Here is a 25,530-nt window from a genome sequence, read left to right on the forward strand (position 1 = left end):
TCACAATGGAGCACTCTGGGATAGCTCCCGGAGGCCAATACCATCTAATTGCGTCCACAGTACCCCAAATTCGACCCAGCAAAACCGATTTCAGCGCTAATCCCCTTGTCAGGGGTGGAGTAAGGAAATCGATTTTAAGAGCCCTTTAAGTCGAAAAAAGGGCTTCGTCATATGGACAAGTGCAGGGTTATATCGATTTAACGCTGCTAAATTCGACCTCAACGCCTAGTGTAGACCAGGGCTAACAAGTACAAAACAACTTCCTTTCTGCAGTTAAAATGAGTGAAGAACTGTTCATTCTACAGCTGATGCCAGTGATTACTGGCCAAAAGGATGTGCATGAAAGAAACACAGATCGACTCTGCTGCAACTGATGCAGCGGGTGTCGATTTAGTGGGTCTAGTGAAGACATGCTAAATTGATGGCAGAGTGCTCTCCAAACGACTCCAGTACTTCAGCTCTCCGAGAAGAGTAAGATAAGTTGACTGGAGTGCATCTCCCATCAACGCAGCGCAGTGAAGACACTGGGGTAAGTTGACCTACGTGACATCGACTCCTGTGACATTGTTCACATAGCTGGAGTAGCATAACTTAGGTCAACTTAAGTGAAGACAAGCCGAAAGGCAGCTGATTCTCACACTGTCTCTCAGAGGGACTGTTTTGCTTGCAGGGCCAGCCAGCTTAGTCATGTGCAGGCAAACACTTATCACATGTGTAAGAATTAAAGTTGGTATAAGGCAACAAAATGTATTTGAAGCTATTATCCCCTCACAAAAGGGAACTTAAACTCCACATACTCCTTTTCAGTACTTTGACATTTCTGATTTTGTGTTCTATGCTTTGTCTGTGTTGCAAAGCACTTAGTACCACACTACATTTGACCCATAGCCATAGATTTTCTTAATGTTCACTTTATTTTTCAGTTTGATGGCTCGTATATGAAAGCTGTAACTGCGCTACTTGAGACTGGCTCCTGAATTATATCCTGCTTGCTATGGGAAGTGGCAGGATGGAAGATCAGAGGGCACAGTACCTTTGGACTTAGGCAAGACATTAAGCTGTTTGCATTTATTCACAGATCAAATGATTTAGTTAGAACTTTTTTTAAAAAAAGAATATTGTTTGTATATAAGAGACTTGATTTCGCTTATATGGCATTTTTAAAAGTCTCTAGGATCATTTAATCTACTAAAAACTCTACAAGACATGTCGCCTAATAGAAGCCACAATGACCAATCCCTGGAATTTGCTTTAGCTACAGTATACGTATTTCTCATCACCTATTATTAGAGTATTAAACAAACATCTGTTCACCCAGAGTAGTAAGGAAAGTCCAGTAATAAACAAAACCAAGGATTATTTGAGTTCTGTCTGGTATTGCTCAGGGATAAGTTCCTAACAATGGTCCAACATTTTATTGCTCTTGCTTTGGAGACCAGGTGCCTGACACTCATGCATTTGGGAACCTGTCAGGCCTTTATGCATCTCAGGTAGACTCCTGAGCAAGTCCACCCCATAGACTACGCTTTGGCCTACAGAATGGTGCAGTGGGCTGGGGGCCAGGACACCAAGAGTCTCAATTGTTCTACTGAATTGTGTTAATATTTGTGTATTTCATAACCTTCATTCCTGATCAAGGCCTCATACTTGCCTGTTCTCCAAGGCAAGGGTATCATTTCCCAATTTCACAAATAAGGTAACAAGAGGTTGTGCAAGGTTACTTAAGGAATATCCAGGAACAGAACCAAGGTCTCTAATAGGACAGATTCCAAGTGTCAGGCATTTATCCCTACCATCCTTTGTACTAATTGACAGACTCAGCAGAGGTCAAGAACTGTACAGGCCTTAAAGACTGAACTACCCCTGCTATCCTCTGGAGAATCCCCTCACCCAGATTTGGGTTGAGACATGCGGGCAGGGCAGTGTCTGAGGGAAGCTTGTCCTGACAGCCTGGTGAATGTCTTCAAGCCATCATCTCTCATCAGCACTAAATCCATAAATTCCTCACCTCTACATCTTTCACATTTGGGGACAATGTATACCTTCAAATCAGAGGAACTGCGATGGGCCCACAGTATGCCAACATTTTTATGGCTGACTTAGAACAACGCTTCCTCAGCTCTCGTCCCCTAATGCCCCTACTCTACTTGCACTACATTGATGACATCTTCATCATCTGGACCCATGGAAAAGAAGCCCTTGAGGAATTCCACCATGATTTCAACAATTTCTATCCCACCATCAACCTCAGCCTGGACCAGTCCACACAAGAGATCCACTTCCTGGACACTACGGTGCTAATACGCGATGGTCACATAACCACCACCCTACATCGGAAACCTACTGACCGCTATTCCTACCTACATGCCTCTAGCTTTAATCCAGATCATACCACACGATCCATTGTCTACAGCCAAGCTCTACTATATAACCGCATTTGCTCCAACTCCTCAGACAGAGACAAACACCTACAAGATCTCTATCATGCATTCTTACAACTACAATACCCACCTGCTGAAGTGAAGAAACAGATTGACAGAGCCAGAAGAGTACCCAGAAGTCACCTACTACAGGACAGGCCCAACAAAGAAAACAACAGAACGCCACTAGCCATCACCTTCAGCCCCAAACTAAAACCTCTCCAACACATCATCAAAGATCTACAACCTATCCTGAAGGACGACCCATCACTCTCACAGATCTTGGGAGACAGGCCAGTCCTTGCTTACAGACAGCCCCCTAATCTGAAGCAAATGCTCACCAGCAACCATACACCACACAATAGAAACAATAACCCAGGAACCTATTCTTGCAACAAAGCCCGTTGCCAACTCTGTCCACATATCTATTCAGGGGACACCATCATAGGTCCTAATCACATCAGCCACACTATCAGAGGCTCGTTCACCTGCGCATCTACCAATGTGATATATGCCATCATGTGCCAGCAATGACCCTCTGCCATGTACATTGGTTAAACTGGACAGTCTCTACATAAAAGAATAAATGGACACAAATCAGACATCAAGAATTATAACATTCAAAAACCAGTTGGAGAACACTTCAATCTCTCCGGTCACTCGATTACAGATCTGAGGGTGGCTATCCTTCAACAAAAAAACTTCAAAAACAGACTCCAACGAGAGACTGCTGAATTGGAATTAATTTACAAACTGGATACAATTAACTTAGGCTTGAATAGAGACTGGGAATGGATGAGTCATTACACAAAGTAAAACTATTTCCCCATGTTATTTCTCCTCCCCACCCCACCCCCCACTGTTCCTCAGATGGTTCTTGTTAACTGCTGGAAATAGCCTACCTTGCTTGTCATCATGAAAGGTTTTCCTCCTTTTCTCCCCCTGCTGCTGGTGATGGCTCATCTTAAGTGATCACTCTCCTTACAGTGTGTACGATAAAACCCATTGTTTCATGTTCTCTGTGTGTGTATATCAATCTCCCCTCTGTATTTTCCACCAAATGCATCCGATGAAGTGAGCTGTAGCTCACAAAAGCTTATGCTCAAATAAATTTGTTAGTCTCTAAGGTGCCACAAGTACTCCTTTTCTTTTTGCGAATACAGACTAACACGGCTGCTACTCTGAAACCTATTCCTTCCTGGTAGGCATTTCTGTGATTTATTCCCTCATTTACCAATGGACAGTCATAGAAGGAGTTTTCCTTTAACTGGGTGAGATTCCCTTCACCTGCAAAAACCACCACAGCAACAAACGTGCAGGCGGTCAGACTAGATGATCATGACAGTCCCTTCTGATCTTAAAATTTATGAGTCTATGATGCATTTGTTAGAAAATATCTCCCTTAAAAGTGCCCAGATACAGGAAAAGACCATCATTTATTTTCTTTTTATCTGCCTTCAAATACATTAATTTTTAGATTTGTGTGCCACTAATGAAGTGTGACTCTATACTTTCATGGCACCACGGCGTTCCACTTCCAAGCACAATTGATCTACCTGCTTCTGGGTTTAAGAGCATTATACCACTCTATCCTCACTCATGTTATGTTCACAGAAAAGACTGGTGAGTTTTTAATGCGGTATTGATAATGTTTCACTTGCTACTGTTTCACTGTTATGATTCTTCCAAAGCCTCATTACACGATTTGTTTCAAATCTGTAATCAGGCTATTTTGACACTCAATGAAATGTAGATTTTGTTCTTTAAAATAACCTGCAAAGATTATTGTGTGTTGTGAATTAACCTTACGATTATGAACAGAGGGCTATATCCACAAAGGGACTTGGACACTGCAGACCTAATCCTTACATGCCTCACCATCCAATGGAATCCACAGCCCAAAGTTAGGAACTTAGACTCCCTATACAACACATGGGGGGGAGGGGTAGAGAGTCAGGTGCCTAAAAATGAGATCTCCTGGAGTTACGAACCAAAGCTTTTTTTTTTTTTTTTTTTTGCATGAAATACAAGGGAGGAGGGACAAGAGAAGGCAGCAGCTTCCATTACAACCTTTAGCTCAATGGTTAGGGAACTCATTTGTGTTAGGCGAGTGACCTAGCCACTGGGATAAGGGACAGTGACCTAGCCACTGGGATAAGGGTTATTCTGGTGTGGGTTTCTCTCAATCTGCTGAAGCTGTTCCACTGTGTAAAAATAATTAAATAGCCATTGGGTGACAGAGAGAGAATGTAGTCCAGTAGGTCGGGCAATCACCAAGTTCAAACGCCCTCTCTAAATCGGATAGAGGAGGGAATTGAATCCAGGTATTCCACATCTCAAGATTATAAGGGAGACTTCTTCCTCACCCTTCCCCTTACCCCCAAACATCCATTGGGCTGTTTTGTGGGAGTTTAGGCAGCCTCTGAACATGCCTACCAAATTGAGCCCCAGAGGTGAGAAGTGTGGCAATGCTGCTGGAGGATCATGTGGGGGCTTAGGCATGAGATAAGTGTCTGGATGCCCAGACTGAAGCAGCTGTGCAACTGCTCACTGGCATAACCCTAGGTACCTAAGGGACTTTAATGGTTGAAATCAGGTGCCTAGGAACTTCAGGTGCCTAAAGAGTTAAGCAGCAGGTGAGAATCTCAGTGGCACCTTGAGCACCTACATCCAACACTAAGTTTGAAGATTTAGCCTTCTGTCCCTTACTATGGGGAGAGCTCAGCATAAAATTATAGGGTTAATTTATTAAAAAGGTCTCAATCCAAGGTATTTACCCCTGGGGAAGGCAGATTAGTCCAATCACTTTAAGTGTTCAATTCCTCCTTGCTTGATCCACTACAACTAAGTACTGACATGACAATCACCTTCATTGTGTCTTGATTTCATCTAATTATATAAGGCAGAATGCAGGTCAGAGGTGAAGCTCTCAAAAGGTTGATATATGAGAAATGGAACACACAAAATTCACATGACCAAAAGTGTTTTGAAATATTCTGGAACCCATTAATATTTATGTATCACAAGATACTTATACAATTACCAGCCAACACAATGTGTTATCCTGGAAGCGGATCACCCTTAGGTAATGCCTACCAACAGCTAGTTACAGAAACAGTAACTGATGTATTGCTCAGGGATAAATTCACTAATAATACATAGTTCAAGTAATAGATGAGAGAGAGAGAGAAATCTCCAAGTGCTTAGAAGCTTAAGGCTTTGCCTGGCTTCATCTCCATTCCTATATATGCCATTTGGTTTGGATCCCTGACTTCCAAGTATGTCAAAAATGTTTACATGCAAATAGTGGCACTTGCATATTTGTACATTTAGAATTAGAAACAAGGTTTAAAACTTTGACATGTAATATTTATCCCTGAAGAACAATTAAAATATTTGGGAAAATGTGACAAATTAGCAAAAACAGTATGCAAAACAGGTGTACTCCTTTTCCCAGTTGAACAACCTCTTCTAGAACTATTTCCAAATTGAAATAACTGAGATTTATGATGAAAGTCATAAATCAAAATGCTGGGATATCTCTTTTTTTTTGGTCTGTAACCTGAATAAAGAATAGAAAGAAATGAAACCATTTTGAAAGGATTGAAGAACCACTCTTCTTTTTGATGGGAAACTGGTGTGTGTGTGTGTGTGTGTGTGTGTGTGTGTGTGTGTGTGTGTGTGTGTGTGTGTGTGTGTGTGTGTGTGTGTGTGTGTGTGTGTGTGTGAGAGAGAGAGAGAGAGAGAGAGAGAGAGAGAGAAATGAACTTTTGTTGGGATACACAGAGAGTGTCCTTGTTGACACTGCAGTATTTAAAGCCATCGTTTAGTTTTATCCCCAAATTTTTATAACTATGAAATCTCCACTAGCAACAGAGCAGACTTGTCCAGTCAGTGATCACCATTTGTCTAGGCTTTGAATCCCTTGAATATTTAAATCCATTGGTCACTGTAATAGCTTTAGAAAAATCTGCACTTAAAGCATTAAAAATTCAAGTAATACTCAGGTGATCCCTTCAGATTCTACCCTTAAAACCAAATTTTCAGTAGTCAAAATAAATCTGTATAATTGAGAAGATGATATAAAATGTTCTTTACTTGAAAGACCCTTCCTGTATTTCACTCATTTCTTGTTTCCAAAAGCAATAGGATCAAAGGAAAGACAGCAGAAGCAATTCCTGTGAAAGCTGTAGACAACATTACAAATAATTTGATGGCCACTTACAATTAAACACAGTCATATTAACACTAGGTGAGAGATTTAAAAGGAATCCTCTTAAATCAAATTCTCTCAAATTGTCATCTGCCCAAATTCTATAGTTGGGGTTGGCATGGAGATTTCTGTGGGACTGAAATGAAAGGACGGAGACTGCTGAAAGGCAAATGATTTTGATTTAACTAGCAAGTTCCTCTACTTCCTATCTCCCAATGTGCAAGTGCAGAGGCCAAAATTGCTAATATGAGCTTATCCCACCAAAGACAGACATAAATTTACATTATTACCCAGCATTTCACTTTGAGTCCTCCTCCCTTCCCCCAAATTCTCTCAGCTTTCCCTGCTACCATCAATCACTTTTTCATCATCCTTTCTGACACATTCAATCCCATTGTTTCCTCCTCTCTACCAGTCTCCTCATTTCCCTTTCTCTCCATTACCACCAATCTCTTCATCCCTGACAGGTTTACACTCTGCACCCCCTCAAGCTCAATCCCAAACAATTAACTCGTTTTCCTCCCCAGTCCATGCATCCCCAGCTGCCTCTTTCTCCTCCAAATCCCTTCATAGTCTGGCCCTCCCATCACAGTGAGAGGGAACTTCAGGGACAAGCTACTAGAAGCAAGCATTTCACATCCCATTAGTCTGCCGTTGATTTTTATTCCTTATTGGTTCATTGCACCCTACTCCAGAATTAAGAAAACAAACATGGCTCTCTGCATCAGCAACTGTTTTACTCTCTTGTGGTAGCAGATGCTGATTTATGGAGTATTACAGCCACCATTTGCTGATCAATAAAAGACAGTTACCTTTTCCGTAACTGGTGTTCAAGATGCGTTGCTCCTGTCTATTCCACAATAGGTGTGTGTGTTTGTTACATGCACCGGTGCCAGAAATTTTTCCCCTAGCAGTACCCATGGGGAGAGGGGGGTGAGGAGAGTGCCCTCCGCGACCCCTGGAGTGGCGTTTGCCTGGCATGGTATAAGAGGAGTTGCACGCTCCCCCCACCCTCAGTTCCTTTTTGCCAGACAACTCTGACAGAGGGGAAGGAGGATGGGATGTGGAATAGACATGAGCAACACATCTCGAAGAACACCAGTTACGGAAAAGGTAACTGTCTTTTCTTCTTCGAGTGATTGATCATGTGTATTCCACAACAGGTGATTCCAAGCTATATCTGTTGGAGGTGGGTAGAAGTTCACAAGTTCCCAGGACAGAGAACAGCCCTGCCGAACCCAGTGTCATCCCTGGTTTGGGGGATGACTGCATATTGCGAGGTGAACGTGTGAATCGAAGACCACGTGGCAGCCTACAAATGTCCTGGATGGGGACGTGGGCCACGAAGGCAGCAGACAAGGCCTGCACCCGAGTCAAGTGTGCCTTCACAATGGGTGGCAGGGGGGGCACTTGGCAGCTCAGAATAGGAACGGATGCACAAAGTGATCCAATTGGAAAGCTGCCGAGTGTAAATCAGCTGGCCCCTCGCGCGCTCAGCCGAGGTGACGAACAGTTGCGAGGACTTTCTGAACGGCTTGGTCTGCTCGAGGTAGAAAGCCAGAGCCCGCCTGCACATCGAGCGTATGGAGACAGCGCTCCTCACTGGACATGTGAGTCTTGGGGCAGAGGACCACTAGAAAAAATGTCCTGACCCATGTGGTAGGGGGAGACCACCTTCAGGAGGAACGCAGGGTATGGGAGGAGCTGGACCTTGTCTTTATGAAAGATGGTGTACGGCAGCTTGGAGGTCAGAGCCCTAAGCTCCGAGACTTGCCTGGCCAACGTGATTGCAACTAGGAAGGCCACCCTCCACGAGAGGTGAGACCAGGAGTACGTGGCCAGTGGTTCAAACAGGGGCCCTGTGAGACAAGCCAACACCAGGTTTAGGTACCACTGCAGGACCAGGGGTCTAGAATATGGAAAAAGACAATCCAACCCTGAAGAAACTGGCCAGTCATAGCATGGGAAAATACCGTGTGCCCTTGCACCGGTGGATGGAAGACCGATATGGCTGCCAGGTGCACCTTGACTGATAAGGGTGCCAGGCCCTGGTCCCTCAAGTGGAGGAAGTAATCAAGGGATAAGGTGGATCGGGGCGGTCACTGGGAAGACACCCCGGTTCGTCGCCCACCTAGAAAACTGGGACCACTTCACCAAAGAAGCGCGGTGAGTGGAGGGCCTTCTACTTTCGAGGGGGATGCACTGAACCTGTTCTGAGCATGCTCTTTCCTCTCCACCTAACCACTGACCAGTCACGCCGCGAGGTGAAGAGCCACCAGGTTGGGATGGAGGAGGCGGCCCTGGTCCTGAGAGAGCAAGTCCAGGTGGAGCGGAAATGGCCACGGCAGTGCTAACACCAGGCCCGTGAGAGACCCGTACCAATGCTGCCTGGGCCATGCCAGGGCAATCAGGAGGACCTGGGCCTTGTCCGTCTTTATCTTCTCCAGGACCCTACTGATTAGAGGGAATGGGAGAAAAGGCGTAGAGAAGCCGGCCTGACCAGGACAGGAGAAAGGCATTGGAGATAGTGCCCTGCCCACGCCCCCACTAGAGCAGAACCGGGGGCATCGCTAGTTCTGCGAAGTCACGAACAGGTCCACCTGGCCAGTTTCCCACCTTCAGAAGAGCCAGTGGGCCACTTCCGGGTGGAGGGACCACTTGTGTTGCGACCACTCATGTTACTGCTCAAGCAATCCGCCCTCTCATTGTGGGTGCCTGGTAGGTGGAAGGCCTTCAGGTGGATGTCGTGGGCTACACCGAAGTCCCACAGCCTGAGAGCTTTGCAGCAGAGGATCGGGCCCCGTCTTGCCTGTTGATATAGAACACTGAGGCCGTGTTGTCCGTGAGGACCCTGACTATCTTGCCCTCCAAATGCGAGCGGAAGGCCATACACACCAGCCGCACCGCCCTGAGCTCCTTGATGTGGTTATGTAAGGTTAGGTCTTGATCTTGAGCCGACCATAGGCCTTAGGTCTGAAAGTTCCTCACATGGGCCCCCCAAGCCCAGGTCCGACGCATTGGACACCAGCTCCAACAACGGGGCCCGGTCCCTGAACGGGACCCCTTGGAGCATGTTGTTTGGGGCAGACCACCACCCTAGGAAGGTGATCACGAAGTCCAGCATGGTGAGGACCTTGTCCATCCTGTCTGTGGCCTGGGAGAACTTCGAAGCCAACCAGAGCTGGAGGGGCCTCATTCTGAGTCTGGCATAACGGACGACATACATGCAGACCGACATATGATACAAGAGTTGTAGGCAAACCCTGGCTGTTGTCACCGGGAACCTTGTGACCAAGTCGATGAGACCTTTCAGGGTCTCGAATCTGTCTGGCAGGAGAGAGGCCCTGGCCGACACTGCGTCCAGGAGTGCCCCGATAAACTCTATGCGATGGAGCGGGACTAACGTGGACTTGGTGTCCTTTACCAACAGGCCCAAGACGGTGCATGTGTACAGGAGGAGTGCCACACGATCCCTCACCTGCAACCAGGAGGTGCCCTCAACAAGCCAATTAGATAGGGAAATATCTGGACCCCCCACCCGCACTGACTGAGATAGGCCGCCTCCACCTACATGCATTTTGTAAACACCCTGGGGGTAGTGGACAGACCAAATGGGAGGACCATGAATCGGTCCCACCATGAAACGGAAGAAATGCCTGTGCCCCTCGAATATGTGGATGTGGAAGTATGCATCCTGTAGATCGAGGGCAGCGTACCAGTCCCCGGGATCCAGGGAGGGGAGGATGGAGGCCAGGGAGATCATGGGGAACTTGAGCTTCACCATGTACTGGTTCAGACGTCGGAGGTCCAGGATGGGCCCGAGCCCCCCTTTGGCCTTCAGGATAAGGAAATAATGGGAGTAATATCCCTTGCCCATGAACTCCTCGGTCACCACCTCTACTGCACCTAGACCTAGGAGCCGCCTCACCTACTGCTCAAGCAAAGCTTCGTGCAAGGGGTCCCCCAAGGGGGATGGGGGGTGGTCGGGCAGGGAGGAAGTAAACTTGAGGGTGTAACCCCAGGAGATGGTGTTGATGAGCCATCTGTCTGAGGTTAGCTGCGACCATTCCAGGAGGAAAGCATGCAACTGGTTGGAGAAGGGAAGCTTTATTGGGGGTGGATCCCTGATGAGGACTGGCGGGGTGCCCCCGAGCGTCCCATCAAAAATGCCTTTTTCCCACCTACTTGCCCTGGGAGGACCCAGGCCGGGGGTCAGGCCGAGACTGTCTCTGAGGGAGTCTCTGATAGTCCGCTGCTTCTTATGGGCGGCGGCGTACTTCGGGAGGGCGGCCTGGGTGGGAGTTTGCTGCGGCTTGAACTTAGGTTTTGCTGGAGCCGGGACATAGAGGCCCAGAGTCTGGAGGGTCGTACTTAGAATCATAGAATATCAGGGTTGGAAGGGACCTCGGGAGATCATCTAGTCCAACCCCCTGCTCAAAGCAGGACCAATCCCCAATTTTTGCCCCAAATGGCCCCCTCAGGGATTGAACTCACAACCCTGGGCTTAGCAAGCTAATGCTCAAACCACTGAGCTTCGTGCGGGAGTCTGTCATGCCATGCAGCCTTGTATCTGTTTCCTCCGCAAACAGAGCTTTCCCGTCAAACGGGAGATCCTGCATGAAAGACTGCGCCTCACTGGACAGCCCAGAGAGCAGGAGCCATGACTCTCATCTCATGGACGCTGCAGAGGCCATTGATCACACGGCCGTGTCCACAGCATCCGATGCTGCCTGCAGGGACGCCCTAGCGGCCGCTGCCCCTTCCTCCACTTGCGCCTGGAACTTCTTCCTATCACGCTCCCGGAGGGAGTCCTCAAACTTGGGCAGGGAGCCCCACAGTTTGAATTCATACGAGCCCAGGAGAGCCTGATAGTTTGCCACTCATAACTGGAAGCTCGAAGATGAATAAACTTTCCTTCCGAAAGAGTCCAGTCTCCAAGAGACTTTGTTCTTTGGGGTCTGGGCTGGCTGACCTTGCCGTTCCGTGTGATTGACCGACTCTACCACCAGGGAGATGGGTGCTGGGTGGGTATACAAGTACTCATGACCCTCAGCCGGTACAAAATACTTGCCTTCTGCCTTTTTAGAGATGGGGGCCAACGAGGCCGGTGTTTGCCACAGGGCATTTGAAATCTTAGCCACCCCTTCAAGGAGAGGCAAGGCCACCCTACCCGGTGCCATTGGGGATAACACGTTAAACAGGGAGTCGGAGGGCTCCTCCATCTCCTCTGCCTGGAGGTGGAGCCTTGCTGCCACCCTCTAAGAGTTCTTGCTAGGCCCTGAAGTCCTCCTGCGGGATCGAGGGGTGCGGGGCCACAATCGCCTCCTTCGGGCAGGGCGAAGAGGCCGGTGCGGTGCTCTGGATGTCAACCGGCACTGGAGGGTCCACCACCTGGTCAGACTCCGGGCACGGGGCCGAGGACGCACGTCCCACCACCTCCTTTCTCGGGGGTCTGGAGAGGGAGGCCGACGGTGCTTCTGAAGCTCTGGCCACTGAGCAAGCTCCCACCAGGGGCTGCACCGGAGGCCCTGGTGCCCACTGCACCTGCTGTGGCACTGGTGGGCAGGCTGTTCGGGTTGGCTGGCCTCGCCCGGCCCATCAAAGGATGGCTATAAGTGGAGACCAGGCTGGGGTAAGAACTGCTGCTGCCTGTGGACCGGGAGGAGCGGTGGTGCCGGGATCTACGATGGCCACGGGACCACAATCTCGATGTGGAGGACCAGTACCGGCAGTAACAGCTGCTCTGCGAACAGCCTCGATGGGCGGACCCGCGACGGCAAAACGCCGGCGATCGACGCCTGGAACTGCAATGTCTTGGCAGAGACTTGGAGCAGGAGTCCGAGCGGGAATGGCACCAATGATCGTGCCGTGATCGACTGAGGTAACCTCTCCAAGACGAAGACTGATGGTGACACCTGCCATGGTCCCGCCAATATTCGCTCCTTGAGGACGAGTGGTGCTGTGAGTCCTGGCTGGATGGAACCCAGACAGACATTCTGGTCGGCGTTGAGGGCGATCCACCTGGACTCTGCCCCCAAGTGATCGCTGGGCGGTGATCAGCATTGGGAACGTTCCCTCAACCGAGACAGGTACCGGGCTGGAGACGACTGCAGAGATCCCAGCAGTGGCTTGCCTCTGGAGCGCGAGGCCGACATCAACGGTGCTCCAAAGAGCGGCATGGATGTAACGTCCCAGCCATCTGGAGGGCTTCAGGCACTGACAGCATCCGGACATCCAGAGAGGCCTGTTCCGAAGGGGCCGGGTTATTTCACTCAACGTGAGTCGGAGGCCTGGGGCCCAGTGAGGATCGAGGACTGCCCAACATGGGCCTAGCCTCTGTCCCAGTCTTCCCTCGGAGTCACTGTGAAGAGGGAGTCTTCCTGGCCCTCTTGGCATGCCCCGTGGATGGGGAGTGGTGCCGACTTGTCGATGGCACCGGAGGGTCGCTGGGAACTGATGCCACGGTGCCGGGTATCAGTTTGGAGCGGTGTGCCGGGGTCGGGGTCAGCGCCGACTCCATCAGGATGGCCCGAAGCCTAATGTCCCTTTCTCTTTTGGTCTTAAACGACTTGCAAATCTTGCACCTTTCGCTGATACGGGTTTCTCCCAAGCAGTGCAAACAGTCTGTGTGCAGGTCACTTCTTGGCACAGAACGCCTACAGGAGCCACACAGACTTAAACCCTGGGGCGCGGGGCATGCCCTGGTCCGGGCTCACCGACTAACTAAACTGCTAAATAACTACAGGTACCAATGCTGAACAAACGAATAGTTCTGGGGACGAGCTACAGCAAAGCTGGAGCAGAGCAGTTCTGACACACCTTCACTGGTGGCAAGAAGGAATTGAGTGTGTGGGGGGGCGGACCGTGCAGCTCCCCTTGTATTGCACCAGGCAGGCACCACTCCAGGGGTTTGCGGGGGGCTCTCCCTCCTACTGGTACTGCTAGGGGAAAAACTTCCGGCACCGGTGTACGTGGCAAACAAGAACACCTATTGTGGAATACACATGAGCAATCACTCGAAGAAGAACATGTAGTCACCTCATAGGACTATTATACACTAGCTAACAATATACTCGTTTATTTTTTCATCTAAAGAAATTCAATCTTGTTGCATGCAGTCCAGATGAAAAGGTGCTTAGGTACAAGGGTCATGAAAGGAGGAAACACAGTTCTATCAAAAATACATTAAAAAAGAAAAAAAAAACAACCACATCCTACACAAAATCAGTCATCAGCGATGGAACAACTAATCACTATGGACAAAAATATTTTAAGTGTAAAGTAAGAAGCTGCCAGAAAAAGAAAAATGAACGACTGTTACCTCCATTTCATACATAGGTGGCCCCAGGATATCTTTTAAGGCATGGAAATCAATTAATATTGGCATTTCAGGTGGCAGAGCCAGATCGGGTGTGTCACTGATGGATTCAGTTTTTGCATCTTCTGAGACATGCTCTCTGCAGTCTAAGAAAAGAAAAGCTCGCTTAGGGTTTGTAATAGTATTTCTTAACACACAGATGCAATTCTTTATTACCACAGAAGAAAACACAATCAGAAGATCAGGATAATTAAAAGAAGTTTATAAACAAACCTAAAGCATTTAAGTCTTTCAAAAATCTGCACTTAGATAAAAAAATATTCAAGACAAGATTATGTGCACTCCAATTTTACTATTATGCTTAAACAATTAGTTATTTTAGTAGCTTAGAAGGGATAATGTTAATTCAGAGATGAAGATGGGAGAGAAGGAGTAATGTTGACCTACAAATTATTTCTTAAAACTAGGTTGTTTAAAATAGTAAGCCATTTAGTTATTGCATCCACAGAACAAGATGAACAAAATTTGCTTTGGGATTTACATTCTCCCTCAGATACATGCATGCACGGTATTTGTAAAATCTGATCATAGTTTATATGCCATTATGTAGAAACAGTTGCTCTGCATGTGGAAATAACATGCTTATAGTTATGTCTTTTGCTAGTATTTTGTAAATATGGTCAACATTGCATAGTATTGCACTTTTTTCGAAAGGGGCCAAGGACTTGAATATTTAATTGGCAACACTCAGACTAAGTTCTATAAAATATAGCAACAATACTTGGACTATGCCTGTAAGCAACCACTGGCTGTAAATGACAGTGGAAGATTAGTGCTATCAACTCTGTGCCTTCAAGACATGAACAAGCTGTTAATTATTTTTAGCAGATGTATAATGTTGGCTTTTTTTTTTTTTTTTTTTTTTTTTTAAAAGAGACTTAATATTCAGGGAGTATAAGCACAGTTTGTTTTTGTCTTAAGTCAAGACATTTAGTCAAAGATTTCCCCCCCAAGCAAATATAGGATTGCCACATGAGTATGTCTGCCTGCTTTTACTCTACCTAGTTCTCTGTATACAGCTGAGGCGTACACAGAGGCTTCTTGTAAACAAATCAGTAGTAAATTGCTATGGCCATCTGCCTTATTAAAAATAAGCTTCTATTTTCTTTGTGCTTAAATAACCCAGTTGAGTAAGCCCTCTTCTATATACAGTAACAACAACACAAGGCACTGAAGACTTCCGCATCTTCTACACAATTAACTTCAACTCTGACCTTTTCTTGTGTATTATTAAATTTATGCTAAATGTTCCGAAGCCTAATTAAAAAAAAAAAAGTGTTGGTTATACACTCCAAAGGTTGTACTTTCTCACTTCAATGTCTTAACAAATAAGTGTGCGCTGAATATGAGGAATCCACAAAGTACCAAATAATCAGATTTGCGTTCATTATAAACATATGCACGTGCACATAAAGGCGCAGCCATAAATCATTATGTAGGTTACATGACACTCTACCTAACTATTGTTTGCACTGTTTTTGTAGACACGCTGGTCCCATGATATGAAAGGAGACAAGGCATGTGAGGTAATATCTTTTATTAGATCAACTTCTGCTGGTGAAAGAAACAAGCCTTTAAGCTCCACAGAGCTCTTCTTCAGGTCTGGGTAGTTGATCTTCTTTCACTGATCTACCTGTCTAGAAACAATTACAGTAACTCCTCACTTAAAGTCGTCCCGGTTAACGTTTCGTTGTTACGTTGCTGATCAATTAGAGAACATGCTCATTTAAAGTTGTGCAATGCTCCCTTATAATGCTGTTTGGCAGCCGCCTGCTTTGTCCACTGCTTGCAGGAAGAGCAGCCCATTGCAGCTAGCTGGTGGGGGCCTGGAACCAGGGTGGACCGGCAGCCCCCCCATCAGCTCCTCATTCCCCTAAGTTCCCTGTGCAGCAGCCATCAATTGCCCGCAGTTCAGCTGTCCCTCCCCCCACTGCCATGTGCTGCTCCTGCCCTCTGCCTTGGAGCTGCTCCCCAGCACCTTCTGCTTGCTGTGTGGGGGCAGAAGAGTGGGACTAATGTCAAGGTATCCCCTTCTCCACTGCTCCTGCACCCCGCTTACCACATCTTCCATAGAACGGGGGAGAGAGGAGACACAACAGGGCTCAGGAGGGAGGGAGGGAGCTTCCTGGCAGCAGCTGCTGTCTCAGCTTGCTGATCAACTTAAAAAGGCAGTGTACTTAGAGTGGAGTCAGCTACTTAAAGGAGCAACGTGCATCTCTCACACACACACACACAGCGTCTGTCTCTCTGTCTGCTATGCTGTCTCCCCTCCCTCCATTTGTGCTGCCTTGTAGAGTGTGAGGCTACATTAACAACGTGTTAACCCTTCAGGGCTCAGCCAATTGCTAGTTCATCATTTAGCAGTAAGGCATCCCCTGGGAAATATCCCACTCTCTGACTTCACCACCTCAACCAAGCTTCACGATCATCATCACTGTGTACCAGTATTAAATTGTTTGTTTAAAACGTATACTCTGTGTGTGTGTGTGTACGCGCGCCCCCCCCACCACACACACCCACCCCTCAGTACTATGGTAACAAGTTGCTGATCCTGAACCACTGTACACTGGTGTGACAGCAGACCTGGTATTTCTGTAAGCATTCTGTGGATAAGGGGCTGGACAATATACAGCAATGCTTCAAACGGGTCAGTACATCTATTCTTAACCTGCAAGGCAATACTAGGGCTGGCACTGCCCAGAGGAGAGTGCTTGGGTGGCTAGCAGACTGGTGGCATCAGGCAGCTGACACCCAGTTAAGCATAAGCAAGTCTCCCTCTGCTGAAGGCAAGAGGGTTACAAGGTGACTCTCAGGCCTGGTCTACGCTGGGGGGTGTGTGTGGGGGGGATCGATCTAAGATACGCAACTTCAGCTACGAGAATAGCGTAGCTGAAGTTAGATCGACTTAAAATCACTTACTTTGTGTCCTCGCGGCGCGGGATCAACAGCGGCTACTCCCCCGTCGACTCCGCTTCCGCCTCTCACCGTGGTGGAGTTCTGGAGTTGACGGCAGAGCGATCGGGGATCAATTTATCGCGTCTACACTAGACGCGATAAATCGATCCCCGATAGATCGATCACTACCCGCCAATCCAGCAGGTAGTGTAGACGTGGCCTCAGTCTTGGTACCTTTGACAAATAGCTTCAGAGCTCTTAACTTAGACTATTTCTGTGTGTATAATATTTCTGTGTATGTATATATAGGCTTTTGTCTTTTGAAAAAATTTTCCCTGGAACCTACCGCTCCCCCCCCCGCCATTTACATTAATTCTTTTGAGGAAATTGGATTTGCTTAACATCGAGTCACTTAAAGTCACATTTTTCAGGAAAATAACTATAATGTTAAACAAGGAGTTACTGTATTCAAGAACTATTTAACATTATTATAAATGGGAAAGGATAAACTCAAATCTTCAAAATAATTAGGTGGGGGAAAAGAAGAGGGAGGGACAGAATCTAGTTTGTTCAAAATTTAGCTTGAAGTTAATGGAATAAAAATAAATGCATACAGAAACTGAAAGGATGTATGTGACAGAAGTGCCAAAGTCACGACAGGAACTTCATACTTTGAGCTGGGAACTACATTTTCTGTTCTATTATTATGACATTACTTCAAAAATAAGACTTGTAACGTTTAAGTATCTTAACAATTTAGAACAAGCTCAACCAGAAGAGGTAGCCTGTTTTAGATTCAGACATACTCACGAATGAAACTAGAGTTGCTCTTGCAAAACCAGCCAAGAAAGGAAGAGATTTCGTTTCGGATTCTGAATGGCTCAAGTTTAACATCTGACCCCAAATTATAAATCGTTCCTTTTACAATACCTCCTTAACTAAGAAATATAGTGCTAGACGCAGCGAATTAAGAGTTTTAATGTGCAGAAACTTATTTAAAATTGTTGCATACAGATGAGAGTATATACTTTTAGTTTAATATTAAACAGTCCCATAAGAATAAAAGGACTGACAGGGAGTTCAGTTTTCAAGACTGCAGTTTTTTTTTTTTAGGAACACAATGAAAGTGCATAAGCGGAAGTTCTGTGCAGTTTGCTCATGCTGTACCAATAATTTCTGTCTTCTAATAAATCATCTACCCAAAACTAGTTTCCACACAACAAATTTGGTTAACATCAGCTAACCTGATGTTTCACAGAGATTTCTTGTTATGCCTGTTGACTAAAAGAGAGAAAAACCGAAAAAAAATTTGAAAATAAAATTTAAATAATATTTAATGTATCATGCACTGATTTACTGCATGGTAAAATAAAAAATATAATTATTCTAAAAACGAATTCTCTTCATTAATCAATGCTCACTCTGTAAAAACAAGCTTCAAACCAACCAAATATGTAAACACCATTTCCTCTTCTTTACAAGTGCAAACTTTGAGCCCCCGTAATGTCATTCGTTGCTTTTTTCTCCAGCTCTTTTCAGTTTGGTGGGGTTTTCAAGAATACCCCAGAGAAGTACTTTTTCTTAAGCCTATCTGTTGCAAGGATGAAGGCCTAAATTCTTTTCTCAGTTACACCAGTACAGACCCAGAACAACTCCTGTGATATCAGTGGTGCTACAACTTCAGATTTTCACTGGAGTAACAGAACAGAATTTGGATCATAAACTATTCCTTCTAAAGCAATCTTCTTCTAGGGGGTGACATCTGGACCCACCAGACAGCCTAAGTTATCTAATGCATCATTTTCTTTTGTCCAGCATTTTACTCTAAAGCTTAACTACACATTCAGATGTCATTCTACAAATGTGCTTTTTTTCTTTCCTTTCAAGGGCCCAATCCTCAAACTCACACAAATACTACATCTTGCAAACACATACACGCACACTTTAAGCATTTGAGTAGCTCTGCTGTCTTAAAGTTAAGCACGTGTGTAAACATTTGAAGGATCAGGGCCTTAGACAATTCTCAAAAGGTTATGGTTCAATTAACTTCAAAGGGAGTATGTTCATATGAGTAAGGGTTGGTTGCAGGATCAGGCCTCAGGTTTGCACAATATTTTTAAAAGTTGGACATGAACATCTGATAGCAGAAAGTGGCTCAGAATCAATTAAATATTTCTATTTGTTTTACAGTTATTCGTTTAAGGATATTCTGGTCTTGGTATCATGCTTTATACAACACCCCAACACATTTTTGATTTTGATGTCATGCAAGAAAGTACTGACAAAATGAAACATTAAACGACAAATAGTTTGTTCACGCAACCAACTTTTTTGACAGCATCTGGGCTACTCTGGCCTATATAAGAGAAAAAAAAACCCAACAAACAAAAAACCAAGAGATTTGGGAAGCAAACCAAGGATTACATTTTTCTAGGATTCCTTAAGTATATTAACCACAGTTCAACTTTATTCAAAACTTACTAGTGCCTGCAGCTATACCACCTTGGGATTTACTCTCAGACTGAATGAGCCAGCTCCCCAGCACAGTGTTTAAGGAGGCCCTGTGCTGCCTGTAGTGCTGTTTTTTTGGGACAGGATATAAAACAGAAGCCCTCACAACTTTTTGCAAGAAAAGGGATGTTAGCCCAAGTGTTCTAAATTCCCATACAGACTACAAAAACCACCATGTTTGTGACCCAAACGTTTAACAAACAGATTAAGATTTTAGCCCTTTCTTGAATTCTCATCTCTTAACACTGAATGTGTTACTTATCACCTCAGAAATGTAGCCCCTTACAGATGTATTTTACGAGAGTTTGGCAACAGAGCGTTTTATTAAACACAAAATTCAATTAGTAGTTTAAAATAATTTGCTAGGTGACAATGGTAATGATGGTGCATTGCATACTCATTAAAAGTATCATTAATTAAGTAAAATCAGATTAGATCATTACCATAGCAAAAAATCCAAACTCAGGCTAGGAGCAAAAGTTCGAACATAATATAATAAGAACTTTATTATACAATTATCAATGTTCCTACTAATGTTCAGATACAAGCTCTTTTGTGAAGAGTATTATATTATTTTATTTAACTGATGTTAAGGAAATGTATGTTCACTTGACAGACTGAATAAAAAATCAAAACAAAAATACAGATAATATATATTTTTCAAATTGATTACATGCTTCAGAAAATACAGCTGGGTATAAATACATTAATAGTACAAAATAAACCCCATATTTTAAAGATGAGTGCACCATTCTGTAAATGATTCTAGATTAGCAAAGATTAACTTTAAGTCCCACCTGTCTTCTAGACTCCTTTTCATTATTCTTGTGTTTGCCTGCTGCCACTTTAGACCCCACAAACACAAAGACAACCGTTCACAACTCAATGATTTTGGGTCTGCTCCAAATAGTGTGTCAACCAAAAATACTAGCGTTTCACCCTTTTTTGAAGCGTATAGCTTGCAATTATTTTTCTAGCTGGCAGGAGCTGCAAGTCCAGCATTAATTTTACACTGTAAATAACTCCCTTACTGGATTACTTCAACTTTCTAATACAACTCCTTTTTTGTTCTGCAAACTAACAGTAAATAATTCATAATATATGATGTTATTAAGCTAGTTTTTAACTATTTCATTAGAAGTTGTGATAATCAGGGTCTGGACTCCGCAAGGGAGAACAGAAGATTTAATCCCCCCAGAAATAAGCAGTTAAACCAACTGATAGCATACTGTGTTATTTAACTGTAAGAATATATTGAGTAAAATCTTTTATGAATGCCTGTAATGCAATGAACTTGCTAGTCATTATGAGATATCTATACAGGTTATGATTGTGAAGATGTATGCGCATATATAGAAAATTGTAACTGTGGTGCAACTTTACAAAAACTGTAAAGCCTGAGGTTATGTTTATTTTCTATGTAACTTATATATGTTTGCTCTCCCCCTACTATTTCATCTTTGAATCTGTGGTTTTTCTATTAAATAAACTTTTTTATTATTTTTATCCCAAGCAGGTCTCTAGTGTACAAACTGTGTGGAGTGTGAATGCCCAAGGGAACTGATAATTGGGTGGCCGGTTTCACGCCTTGCTGGGTGATGAACCAGAGGGGAACGGTCTGAGTATCTTGTAGCTAAAAACTCAGGGAGAACATATTTGGTGAGACCTGGTACTGGAAGGGATGTTGGTGTCACCCTGCAAAGAGTAACTAGGCTAGTGAGAGCCAGGGTTAGACCTTTTGCTTGTGGGAAGGCTTTTGGTGTCAAGGTACTGAATCCTAGCTGCACAGCACAAAAGCCCCCAAAGTTACAGGGCAACTGATTACAGAATCCCTTATTGATCTGGGTGGATCCTAAAACATCACAGAAGCCTTGAAAAATAATGAAACGTTTTTCATGTATCCAGAAATTATCCAAAAATTACAGAGGCCCTGGGGGTTTTCCGCCTTCCTCTGCAGCGTGGGGCACAGGTCACTTGTGTGGTTATTACCAGTATTTGTTATCCAAGGGATATTATTTCAGAAGCAAAAATAAATGGTGAGAAGTCATGAAAAAACTCTTAAAAACCCTATGAATGAGCAGCTGATTTTAATATTTACTACTGAAGAGAGATATTTTAAGGAAGATGTATTTTTATTAGAGGGGCAGTGTGGTTTAGTGAATAAAGCAGTTGGGTGGAAATCAAGATACCCAAGTTCTATTCCCAGCTCTGCCACTGGCCTGCTACCTGACCTTGGACAAGTCATTTCACTTTTCTGTGCCTCCATTTGTAAAATGAGGATAATGGTACTTACCTTCTTTGTAAATAACATTGAGATCTACTGATGAAAACTGTTATACAGGAGCAAGGTATTATTGTGTGTGGTATAAGCTATTATGCTACTTAGCAATCTAGGAAGAAAGCAAAAGTTGTTGCTCCAGAGAACAGAAAAATGGCAAAGAGATAAAGCCACAAGGCATGTAGTAAAGCCTACTGAAGGTCTACTTTTTACAATGTTTGTCTACCATATCCCTATTGGAAAGGTGACATTCAACACAGACACAAAATGCCTGCTCTCAAAGCTTCATCATCCTGTCCCACTGCATAGACACAACCAAACTTTATTTGTACTTCCTCTCAAAGGGATGTTGAAGTAAAGAATATAAAACAATTTTAAATAAAACAAAAAGAGAGGACACAGAACAAAATATTAAAGACTTTACAGGGGTTGGCATCACCCTCTAGTCCAGTTTGAGAGGAAAAATTGTCACAATGCCAGGGGCTGGCAATAACTGCATCAACATCACTAGTGCCAATAGAAAACTAAGTAGTAAAAAAAAGCCTGGAAATTAGGTAAAAGTTCAAGCAGTTTGAGTTAATCATAGGTTTCAACTACTGTAAGAGTAGTATTCTCTCCCATGCTGCCCCGAGCCTGCATTCACTGCAGAATGGTTTCTCCTGTGCAATTTGCTCTGACAACTTCCACCACCTTGATTTGACTAAACACTTATGGCTGGAATCCAAAAAGCAAAGAAGTTTTAAGAACCAAAAGAAATTAAAACAAAATACCCTGCTGATAATACTTGACAGGCTTGTAATCTGCTCTTATCTGAGTAAATGGCTTGCCAAAATAAAGGTTGCTCTCTCTCTCTTCCATTGTTCAGTCTCAATATACTCTAGTCTAGATAAACTCTCTTTTCAGTAGCAAAGCAGATGGGCAGGTATTGAAGTTTTTTAAAATAGCGAAAAAAATATTGATAATACTGCTAATATGAGACCAATCTTATTTAATTTTTTTTATTACTGACCTCGGCACAAAAAGTGGGAGTGTGCTAATAAAGTTTGCAGATGATACAAAGCTGGGAAGTATTGCCAATTTAGAAAAGGACTGGGATATTATACAGGAAGATCTGGATGACCTTATAAATTGGAGTAATAGTAATAGGATGAAATTTAATAGTGAGAAGTGTAAGGTTATGCATTTAGGGATTAATGACAAGAATTTTAGTTAAAAGCTGGGGACGCATGAAATAGAAGTAACGGAGAAGGAGAAGGACCTTGGAGTATTGGTTGATCATAGGATGACTATGAGCTGCCAATGTTATATGGCTGTGAAAAAAGCTAATGCGGTCTTGGAATGCATCAGGAGAGGTATTTCCAGTAGGGATAAGGAGGTTTTAGTACCGTTATACAAGGCACTGGTGAGACCTCACCTGGAATACTGTGTGCACTTCTGGTCTCCCATGTTTAAAAAGGATGAATTCAAACTGGAACAGGTACAGAAAAGGGCTACTAGGATGATCCGAGGAATGGAAAACTTGTCTTATGAAAGGAAACTCCAGGAGCTTGGCTTGTTTAGCCTAACTAAAAGAAGGTTGAGGGGAGATATGATTGCTCTCTATAAATGTATCAGAGGGATAAATACAGGAGAGGAAGAGGAATTATTTAAGCTCAGCACCAATGTGGACACAAGAACAAATGGATATAAACTGGCCACCGGGAAGTTTAGACTTTAAATTAGATGAAGGTTTCTAACCATCAGAGGAGTGAAGTTTTGGAATAGCCTTCCAAGGGAAGAAGTGGGGGCAAAAGATCTATCTGGCTTTAAGATTAAACTCGATAAGTTTATGGAGGAGATGGTATGATGGGATAACGTGATTTTGGTAATTAACTGATCTTTAAATATTCATGGTAAATAGGCCTAATCCCCTGTGATGGGATATTAGATAGGTGGGATCTAAGTTACCCAGGAAAGAATTTTCTGTAGTATCTGGCTGGTGAATCTTGCCTATATGCTCAGGGTTTAATTGGGGTCGGGAAGGAATTTTCCTCCAGGGCAAATTTGAAGAGGCCCTGGAGGTTTTGCACCTTCCTCTGTAGCATGGGGCACTTGATGGATTCTCTGCTTCTTGAAGTCTTTAAACCACGATTTGAGGACTTCAATAGCTCAGACATAGGTGAGGTTTTTCACAGGAGTGGGTGGGTGAGATTCTGTGGCCTGCGTTGTGCAGGAGGTCAGACTAGATGATCAGAATGGTCCCTTCTGACCTTAGTATCTATGAATACTGAAATGCTTTAAAAAACTGATTTGTTTTCCTTTCTCAAACAAAACAGATGGGATAATCACAGACTGTTTTAGGTTTCCAGCTATTCCACAGCTACAACTTGTACCTTGTATAACTTCCATCTGTGGTTATTGCTTTTGGTCCTAATTAGTCTATCTGCTATCATAAATGACAAACAAAAAGTTGGCTAAGAAAGATGTTTGGAGAAAAACGGACCCTTAGCAAGATGTCAGGTAGTGGATAAGCACATGACTAACAGCAAGCTATTATTAATTTCCAAAGCCTGAGCAAAATACTAGCATAATAGTGAAGTGAGAGCAAATTTATAGACAGAAATTGTTTTCAAGCTCTCACCAATTCTCTTATCAAGTATTTGTATATTCATCTCTAAAATTATCAGGGTTTACTACAGAGAAGAATGCTGAGACGATGACTGTATACATCACTTGGAAAGCCAAGTTTATTGACTCAAATCGGATTTATTTTCATATTCTTCATGCTATTTTTCCATGACAGATCAATTCATACTTTTTTTTTTTTTTTTTTAATAAAAAAGGGTTCTTCCAAGCATGAATAATGGGCAAGGTTACCAGAAAAATAATTTATATTTTATTTTATTTTTATATATATGTATACACACACACACACACACACACACACACACACACACACACACACAAATAAATAAATAAAATGCACGTTATTCTTGAGATGCAAAACCCCTGCTTTAGCACACCTAGAAAACCACATTTCTAAGTCAAATCCTGTTGTTCTTATTTAGAAATACTACCACAGAGATCAGTGTTTTGCCTGAAGCAAGACCGCAAGTTTTGACCCATATATGATACCTTTACAATGTGGCAGAGCTCTACTAGGACACAAGTTTAGAGTACTGCATATTTCTCTCATGATCTATGGAGAGCTGACTTTAGCTCTGCCACAAGTGAAAGTCTAGCTCAGAGGTTGGCAACCTTTCAGAAGTGGTGTGCCAAGTCTTCATTTATTCACTTTAATTTAAGGTTTCACGTGCCAGTGATACATTTTAACGTTTTTTAGAAGGTCTCTCTCTATAAGTCTATATATTATATAACTAAACTGTTGTCATATGTAAAGTAAACAAGGTTTTCAAAATGTTTAAGAAGCTTCAATTAAATTAAAATGCTGATCTTACGCTGCTGGCCCACTCAGCCCGCTGCCAGCCTGGGGTTCCATTCACCTAGGCTGGCAGCAGGCTGGGTGAGGCCTGCGGCCGGGACCCTGGCTGCAAGGGGCCGGCAGTCAGAACCTCAGACCGGCAGTGGGCTGAGCGGGGCCAGCGGCTGGGACCCCAGACTCAGCTCGCTGCAACTCAGCCCACTGCTGGTCTGGGGTTCCGTCCGCCAGCTCCTGCCAGCCAGGGTCCCGGCTGCCAGCCCCGCTCAGCCCGCTACCAGTCTGGGATCCCGGCCCTGCCGACATAGAATGGGTACCTACCTTCTCCCTGGTTCTAGCCCATTCCCTTCCTCTCTCTCTGCACTGAGCTGAGGGTGGGAGTGCACTGAGCACAGGGCTACGGGTGAAGGAGCAGGT

At 44.3% G+C, this 25,530-nt stretch overlaps 1 protein-coding gene and 1 non-coding gene across 2 annotated transcripts in view; one reads left to right on the top strand and one right to left on the bottom strand.

Moving 5' to 3' along the window:
- The window catches only part of LOC119841334, a 91,900-nt gene that overhangs the window by 62,694 nt on the left and 3,676 nt on the right, over positions 1-25,530 (top strand). The window lies entirely within an intron of this gene.
- LONP2 (lon peptidase 2, peroxisomal) overlaps positions 1-25,530 on the bottom strand; it is a 93,985-nt gene that overhangs the window by 16,235 nt on the left and 52,220 nt on the right. Inside the window, exon 12 of the mRNA XM_038368688.2 lies at positions 13,955-14,097. Within this exon, the coding sequence (XP_038224616.1) occupies positions 13,955-14,097 (143 nt within the window). The remainder of the gene's footprint in view (positions 1-13,954; positions 14,098-25,530) is intronic.

Source organism: Dermochelys coriacea, chromosome 12 (genome assembly GCF_009764565.3).
Source record: "Dermochelys coriacea isolate rDerCor1 chromosome 12, rDerCor1.pri.v4, whole genome shotgun sequence".
NCBI classification, from domain to species: Eukaryota; Metazoa; Chordata; order Testudines; family Dermochelyidae; genus Dermochelys; species Dermochelys coriacea.